The sequence below is a fragment of the Salvelinus namaycush genome, chromosome 3 (assembly GCF_016432855.1).
Source record: "Salvelinus namaycush isolate Seneca chromosome 3, SaNama_1.0, whole genome shotgun sequence".
Classification (NCBI taxonomy): domain Eukaryota; kingdom Metazoa; phylum Chordata; class Actinopteri; order Salmoniformes; family Salmonidae; genus Salvelinus; species Salvelinus namaycush.
Window position 1 is genome coordinate 6,445,739 of NC_052309.1, and position 9,302 is coordinate 6,455,040.

A 9,302-nucleotide genomic window follows, 5' to 3' on the forward strand; every position below is an offset into this window, starting at 1 on the left:
TTAATACACAAACATGAGACCTACTCAGAATCTTGGCAAGGGGAATGACAGCCTCTTCCAACAGCTTGGAGTCCCCACTGTGGGGGGGGGGGGGGGGGAGAAAGAAGAGAGCGAGAGAGACAGAAGAGAGGAAAGACATGTATTTTATAAAACTCTTTTTACATCAGCAGACGTCACAAAGTGCCTATACAGAACCCAGCCTAAAACCCCAGAGTAAGCAATGCAGATGTAGAAGCAAGATCAACTCCATTACAGCAGCCACAGCAGCTCTGGATCTGATATTGGGAAGCACTGTATCTCAAGAGTTCACATAAGAGAGCCGTGGCTGTGGTCCTTCCTTTACCAGGGACAATTCAACTGCAATCCTTCCACTTGTGAACTGACTAAATCAGTGTCAGCTAACAAACTCAAGTTCATCCATTTCACCATCATTGATAGTCTATTGTGCCCTCTACTGTCAAGCAGTGTGTATAGTCACAATACTCATTCATAGAAATATAATTAGAATATTACATACGTCTAATACAGATTTTTTTTTTTACCCGTAAGTGTGTACATTTACAGGCCTCCCGAGTGGCTCAGCGGTCTAAGGCAATGCATTGCAGTGCTTGAGGTGTCACTACAGACCCGAGTTCGATCCCAGGCGGTGTCACAGCCGCCGTGACCAGGAGACCCATGAGGCGGCACACAATTGGCCCAGCGTCGTACGGGTTAGGGGAGGGTTTGACCGGCGGGGATTTCCTTGTCCTATCGCGCTCTAGCGATTCCTTGTGGCGGGCCGGGTGCCTGCAAGCTGACTTCGGTCACCAGCTAGACGGTGCTTCCTCCAACATTGGTGTTGGCTGACTTCCTGGTTAAGCGAGCAGTGTGTCAAGAAACAGTGCGGCTTGGCAGGGTCGTGTCTTAGGGAGACGCATGGCTTTCGACCTTCGCCTCTCCCGGGTCCATAGGGGAGTTGCAGCGATGGGACAAGACTGTAACTACCAATTAGATATCACGAAATAGCAGCGGTGTAAAGTACTTAAGTAAAAAATACTTGAAAGTACTACTGAAGTAGTTTTTTGGGCTCTTTGTACTTACTATTTATATTTGACAACTTTTACTTCACTACATTCCTAAAGAATATGATGTTCTTTTTACTCCATACATTTTCCCTGACACCCAAAAGTACTCATTACATTTTAAATGCTTAGCAGGACAGAAACACACACTTATCAAGAGAACACCCCTGGTCATCCCTACTGCATCTGATCTGGCGGACTCGCTAAACACATGCTGCATTTGAAAATTATGTCTGAGTGTTGGAGTGTGCCCCTGGCTATCCGTAAATTGACAGCCACAAAAAAGAAAATGGTGCTGTCTGGTTTGCTTAATATAAGGAATTTAAAATTATTTATAGTTTTGCTTTTGATACTTAAGTATATTTCAGCAATTACATTTACTTTTGATACTTAAGTATATTTAAAACCAAATACTTAGACTTTCTTGGAGTTGGATTCTACTGGGTGACTTTCACTTTTGCTTGAGTCATTTTCTAAGGTATTAAGGTATCTTTACTTTTACTCAAGTATGACAAATCGGGTACTTTTTCCACCACTGCAAAATTGGGGTGAAAAAAAAAAAGTACAACAACAAAAATTGTGTACATTACTGTATTTATACATGGGATATTGTTTTTCAACAGGAAAAGTTCTAAAATATCTGGGTTACGTCTTTAAGGTCAACTATACTACCTGTCACACCAGATCATAAAGTCAGTTAGATCATTACAGCAAGTCAGCTGAGGTCTGCAAACAGTAACATAAAAGCTGTTTGACTTGGAAGAAGTTAACTAAGACCTACCCTCTGTTGCTGCACCTTAGCTAATGTTGACGGGCCAGGAATAACTTATCGTCAAGGTAACAGCCAGGAAAAATGTGTTCGAACCGGAGTTCAAAAGCACAGTGTGTATGTGTGTGTTAGACAGTTAACAACGTAACTGGGAAAGAGGTTAGGGTGCAGTGAAGCGATGGTAAACATTACAAACCTTTTGTTTGATCTACTAAAACGAGTCCTGTTTTAGGAGAAACGTGTAATTCTGTGTGACAACGCCACCTGTATTTCAACAACAATTCCCTTTCAATGTGATTCAACAAATAGGTTTAAGAGAATACATCATCTAACCTGGCCTATTTGATTAGCCTGGTCCCAGATCTGTTTGTGTCGTCTTGCCAACTCCCATGGTCATTGCTGCAAGGAGTTGGCTATAAAGCAAACAGATCTGGGACTGGGCTACTAAAGTAACCTAGTACTAGTCGCATGGATTCCTTTAGCCTATTTGTTTTAACCAATTGAATTATAATTGTTGTGGTTGTCTAGACTGGTTCTGTTTGTGTCATTGTTTCATTGAGTGATAAGGAGTTGGCATTATAGCCCTCCTGCGTTGTCTTGGCAGTTTGCTTAGGGTCGTTCTTCTGTTGGAAGGTGAACCTTCACCCCAGTCTGAGGTCCTGAGCGCTCTGGAGAAGGTTTTCATCAAGGATCACTCTGTACTTTGCGCCGTTCCATCTTTCCTTTGACCCTGACTAGTCTCCCAGTCCCTGCCGTTGAAAAACATCCCCACAGCATGATGCTGCCACCACCATGCTTCACCGTATGGATGGTATTGGCCTGGGTGATGAGCGGTGCCTGGTTTCCTCCAGACGTGACTCTTTGCATTCAGGCCAAAGAGTTCAATCTTGGTTTCATCAGACCAGAGAATCTGGTGTGGTTTCCGAGTGGCTTCCGTCTAGCCACTCTACCATAAAACTCTACCTGATTGGTGGAGTGCTCCAGAGATGGTTGTCCTTCTGGAAGGTTCTCCCATCTCCACAGAGGAACTCTGGAGCTCTGTCAGAGTGACGATTGGGTTCTTGCTTACCTCCCAGACCAAGGCTCTTCTCCTACGATTGCTCAGTTTGGCCGGGCGGCCAGCTATAGGAAGAATCTTGGTAGTTCTAAACTTGTTCCATTTAAGAATGATGGAGGCCACTGTGTTTTGGGGACCTTCAATGCTGCAGAAATGTGTGCCTTGACACAATCCTGTCTCGGAGCTCTACGGACAAGTCCTTATATAAACAGGTTGAGTGCCTTTCCAAATCATGTACAATCGATTGAATTTACCACAGGTGGATTCCAATCAAGTTGCAGAAACATCAAGGATAATAAATGGAAACAGGATACACCTGAGCTCAATTTCAAGTCTCATAGCAAAGTGTGTGAATACTTATATAAATAAGGTATTTCTGTTTTAGCTTTGTCATTATGGGGTATTGTGTGGAGATCGATGAGGAAACATTTTAAATGTAATCCATTTTAGAATAAGGCTGTAACCTAACAAAATGTGGAAAAAGTGAAGAGGTCTGAATACTCTGAAAATGTATCAGAAAACCAGTGAGTATCTGGTGTGACCACCATTTGCCTCATACTGCACAATACATCTCCTTCCCATAGAGTTGATCAGGCTGTTGTTTGTGGCCTGTGGAATGTTGTCCCACTCCTCTTCAATGGCTGTGCGAAGTTGCTCGATATTGGCGGAAACTGGAACACACTGTCGTACTCGTCAATCCAGAGCATCCTAAACGTGATCAAAAAGGTGACATGTCTGGTGAGTATGCAGGCCATGGAAGAACAGGGATATTTTCAGCTTCCAGGAATTGTGTCCAGATCCTTGCAACATGGGGACGTGCTTTATCATGCTGAAACATGAGGTGATGGTGGCGGATGAATGGCCATACCATAACCACACCATGGGGCACTCTGTTCACAAACGTTGCCATCAGCAAATCGCTCGCCCACACGATGCCATACACGTGGTCTGCGGTTGGGAGGCCTGTTGGACGTACTGCTAAATTCTCTAAAACAACGTTGGAGGTGGCTTATGGTAGAGGAATTAATATTAAATTCTCTGGCAAGAGCTCTGGTGGACATTCCTACAGTCAGCATGCCAATTGCATTGTCCCCAGCACAAGGTGCACCTGTGTAATGACCATGCTGCTTATATGCCACACCTGTTAGGTGGATAGATGATATTTCGCAAAGGAGAAACGTTCACTAACAGGGATGTAAACAACATTTGTTCACAAAATTTGAGAGAAATAAGCTTATTGAGCATACGGAACATTTCTGGGATCTTTTATTTCAGCTCATGAAACATGGGACCAACACTTAGTGGTGGTCCCACTCAAATGTTTTGTTCAGTGTACATGTTGAAAGTGATATGACAAATCTTTACTAGACCATATGGTCATATGAAATTATTAGGAGCTCTATATGGAATTCTATGATTATATCTAGGCTATGAAAAAAAATATGCGCGTCCTTGGGTGTCGTGTACTGGTACTAAATCAAATCTACTTTCACCCCTGAGCACAACCAACTAGTTGTCTGCTACTTTAACATGTTCTTCCCTGATAGCGGGGATGAACAGGGCAGTCGATGGCATATCAATGACCATAGGAGTTGGTTGTACAACACAAACTAATCTGGGACCAAAATAAACATCCCATTTTCAGAACTCTGTCTTTCAAAGAGAATTCGTAAAAATCCAAATAACTTCATAGATCTTCATTGTAAAGGGTTTAAACACTGTTTCCCATGTTTGTTCAATGAACCATAAACAATTAATGAACATGCACCTGTGGAACGGTCGTTAAGACACTAACAGCTTACAGACGGTAGGCAATTAACGTCACAGTTATGAAAACTTAGGACACTAAAGAGGCCTTTCTACTGACTCTGAAAAACACCAAAAGAAAGATTCCCAGGGTCCCTGCTCATCTGCGTGAACGTGCCTTAGGCACGCTGCAAGGAGGCATGAGGACTGCAGATGTGGTCAGGTCAATAAATTGCAATGTCCGTACTGTGAGACGCCTAAGACAGAGCTACTGGGAGACAAGACGGACAGCTGATCGTTCTCGCAGTGGCAGACCACGTGTAACAACACCTGCACATGATCAGTACATCTGAACATCACACCAGCGGGACAGGTACAGGATGGCAACAACTGCCCAACAACAATCCCTCCATCAGTGCTCAGACTGTACGCAATAGGCTGACAGAGGCTGGACTGTGGGCTTGTAGGCTTGTTGTAAGGCAGGTCCTCACCAGACATCACCAGCAACAATGTCGCCTATGGGCACAAACCCGCTGGACCAGACAGGACTGGAAAAAAGTGCTCTTCACTGACGAGTAGCGGTTTTGTCTCACCAGGGGTGATGGTCGGATTTGCGTTTATTGTAGAAGGAATGAGCGTTACACCGAGGCCTGTACTCTGGAGCAGGATCGATTTGGAGGTGGAGGGTCCATCATGGTCTGGGACGGTGTGTCACAGCATCATCGGACTGAGCTTGTTGTCATTGCAGACAATCTCAACGCTGTACGTTACAGGGAAGACATCCTCCTCCCTCATGTGGTAACCTTCCTGCAGGCTCATCCTGACATGACCCTCCAGCATGACAATGCCACCAGCCATACTACTCGTTCTGTGCGTGATTTCCTGCAAGACAGGAATGTCAGTGTTCTGCCATGGCCAGCGAAGAGCCCGGATCTCAATCCCATTGAGCACATCTGGGACCTGTTGGATCGGAGGGTGAGGGCTAGGGCCATTCCCCCCAGAAATGTCCAGGAACTTGCAGGTGCCTTGGTAGAAGAGTGGGGTAACATCTCACAGCAAGAACTGGCAAATCTGGTGCAGTCCATGAGGAGGACATGCACTGCAGTACTTAATGAAGCTGGTGACCACACCAGATACTGACTGTTACTTTTGATTTTGACCCCACCTTTGTTCAGGGACACATTATTCCATTTCTGTTAGTCACATGTCTGTGGAACTTGTTCAGTTTATGTCTCAGTTGTTGAATCTTATGTTCATACATATATTTACAGATGTTAAGTTTGCTGAAAATAAACACAGTTTACAATGCGAGGACGTATATTTTTTGGCTGAGTTTAGTACTGCTACTTTAATCATTCAGATGATCATGTTATTACCTGCTAGTGGGACTGATGAAGGTGAAAGAGATGAGCTGGTTCCAGAAGGGATCATTCTCTGAGATGGACTCTGTTCCGATCAGGGTCCTGAGGCTCTGGTTCTCACACAGGTCACTGACCTGGCTGGTGTTGGCTCCCATCTCCTGAGTACACGGGGTCTGAGGAGAGGCTCTCTTTCTCACTGCCTCATTTCCCACTACCACACTGGGCACTGTACTGGGGAACAGAACCAAGAAGAGATTAGGCTACTCGCTCATCCGCTACTCACGTTAGGTCTACTTATCTGAATCTGATAGAATAAAATAGGTTTGGTTCATGAAACAGGAAATATGACAAAATCCTGACTTCTAATTCTAAATGAATGACGTTTAGCAATCCTCTCCTCTACCTGAGACTTAGGCCTAGTTCTGATCTAGAAGAATCTCTCTGTTCCCTGGTGAAAGCTGTTTACATTTGACATTGGCTGTGGAGTCAGCAATGGTCCACTTGCTGCATTAAATGATGTATTGCAAAGCTATGAAGCTTAGCCAACTCTACTCACACCACCAGTAGTCAGCAACATGCATGGCATCTGAGAAATTTTATTTTTTCTTATTTAACTGACTAATGACCTAATTACATTCGGGCCCAAATCTGGCTCATGACGCACATCTATCTGTCTGGTTGCATCCTTATATCCTTCACATAATATGCCTTGAGGATTTCAGCCCTGTTTGGAAGCTTTATGTGAACTTGTCTTGATTTTGGAAATACGACCCATTTGGCAGAATGTGAACATTCTGACTCGGCTGTCACCTGCTGTTGATGAATACGCTCGTCCCAAACAGGTTCGCTGTTAGGGATCTGTTTAGACTGAACCACTGTGAGCAAGGTGTCATGACATCAGGCTTCCTTCCAAACGTGACAGGCTGAATTAATTTAAGTGTAAGCGCTGACTTTGTCACACAATGCATGTAAAGGTAACAAACATTGACTGCCTGGTGCATAGTGATGCATTACGTGGCATGTTCAACATACCTGGTTCAATACAGGATGAGTTTGCCCCATCGACTTATGGTTTGCTTACACACCTTTAGTACACACATTCATTTGATCACACCCATGTCATGGCCTTGAGCTATAGTGCCACATCTGTGACTGAGTTATCTATACATTTTCAGTAAAAACAATTACCATAAATATCGACCAGACATTAAAGTATTAGCTAGTTAATACAGAAAGGTGTCCATGGACTTGCTAGCTAGTCTATAGCAATTTAACTAACTAGCCAGCTAGCTAGCTAACTACAAGCAGCAGCCGCAAAACTGCGTTTCACTCTCCTTGCACATCGGTGTCTGACAGTTACAGTAGTGATACATTTTCAGTAAAAAATAACAAATATTGACCAGACAAGTAACGTCATTGGTTAATACAGAAAGGTGTTAATAGACTTGCTTGCTAGCTAACTAACGCTACTGTTAGTTACTGTACGTTAGTAACGTTACACACCCCCTAGCTGCAGCTAGCTAACGTTAGCTCATCAAACGCTCTAAATGCAGCGGTTAGAGACACGCTTCCTTCAAGGTGGTGAAACTGGATGTGTAACTGACATGATATTACAATAACACGCTAGCTAGCTAATTCATAGATTAACTAGTTAGCTATGTCTGAGTAGTGAGCTAACAACTAAGTTATGCTAGCTATCTAGCCACATAGCATCAGCTGACAGCTCATCTGTCAAATTCACAGCTCTCGTGGCACCTATCTCGCGTTCTTCTCCCAGGTTCTTGACAGTCTTCTGCTTAGGTTGAACAGTTGCTATAGCTGTAAAGGTCAATGATAAACACACGTTTACTAAATAAAGAATTTGAGAAAGCTCCGATTTTACTCTAGTCCTCTTCCACCATATTTCCACGTCGCCACAGACTTGCCGTGAACGTCACTCTGACAGTTGAGCGGAAGAAGAACGTCCGTACGTTGAAGATAGAAATGCGTAGAACGGACCCAACACTGTAAACTGTCAAAGCCGAGACGATTCTAGACATTATTTTTCTATCTGAAACGTTCACTCTGGAATGTTCCGCCCTAAACTCTGATGAGGGAAGTTTCTTAGCAAGGCATGAATCTTCTTCAAACCATTTTTACATTTTAAAATTGCAGTGGCTAAGGAATATAACCTTAGTTACTGTAACTAGCGTAGCGGTCACAGATATTTCTCACTCGCTGGCCCTAGTAGCTAGAGGTCAAGGGACTCAATTGATGCAGCAAAAACTCTGTGGGACAGTTTCCGTACACAGATTAATTGCTGGACTAAAAAACGATTTAAATGGGGATTCTTCACTGAGCGTGCTTTTTACTCCAAGCCTAGTGTGTCTGTGAAGGACTTGATATTTTATCCTATTATGGTTATTATGATAGTGTTGTCTGATGGGCTTACTTTATCCCCATCATCATATATGAGAAATAACAGATGAGCAAATTATTCTATGCTGCAATGTGATCTAGCCTGGGTGCCGGTCTGTTTCTGCTCTCTTGGCAACTCGTGTGACATGTTTGGCTTGATAATGACAGCAATGGAGCTGGTTAGATTTTTTTTTTTTTTTTTTTTTTTTTTTTTTTTTGGGGGTGGATCAGCTTAATATTGCGGAAAGAATGTTGCTTCCAATGTAATTGTCTGCATCATTTCCAATCCCCCATATTTTTGGGGGTAAATATATATATCCATACACGCATGCATACATATATACATATATACATACACATACCTATATAGACATACATACTTTTTTAAAGAATATACCTTTATTATTATTCCCCGCAACCCTACCACCGCTCCCCCAATTGGAGTAAACTAATAAACACTTCTGCTTTTACCTTCAATTTATACATCTTATACCTATTTTACAGACACAGACTACTTTATAATAGTTCTCTCTTGTTTGTTCTTAGTCCTTCCTCTATTTCTGTTGTCCATCCAATTTTATTTCCACTTGTAACTGTGCTATTTCACAAAAGCTCCGCACCTATACACATTTCACAGATCCCGTATGCCCTACATTGTTTATCTTGTTATTAGTCCCACCCTTCAGTTCCACTCAACCCTTCCCATCTATCTTCCAACATCATCCATTTCGGATTTTTATTTGCCATATATTTTTCAACTGTGCTGTGATGCTTCACAAAAGATTTGAACCTTCCTATTCTCATAGCTTCTACAGATTGTAAATTAAAAATAAACATTTTTGCTAAAATAATTATTATATTATTGATTGATTGACTATGGCTTTTCAAATCCCCCAGTATTGCTATCTGTA

General features: G+C 42.8%; 1 protein-coding gene across 5 annotated transcripts in view; it reads right to left on the reverse strand.

Annotated features, from left to right (window-relative positions):
• The window catches only part of dym (dymeclin), a 170,753-nt gene extending 162,809 nt beyond the window's left edge, over positions 1-7,944 (reverse strand). The window contains exons 1-3 of one of the 5 annotated variants that reach the window (XM_038989596.1): positions 7,750-7,944; positions 6,010-6,220; positions 25-77 (exon numbers count right to left, since the gene is read on the reverse strand). In XM_038989596.1, coding sequence (XP_038845524.1) covers positions 25-77; positions 6,010-6,149 — 193 coding nt within the window. In that variant the 5' untranslated portion in view covers positions 6,150-6,220; positions 7,750-7,944. Of the gene's footprint in view, positions 1-24; positions 78-6,009 lie in introns of all 5 variants that reach the window. The other 4 variants (XM_038989594.1, XM_038989595.1, XM_038989593.1 and 1 more) reach the window with 4 other exon arrangements.
• Between the last annotated feature and the right edge of the window lie 1,358 nt (positions 7,945-9,302).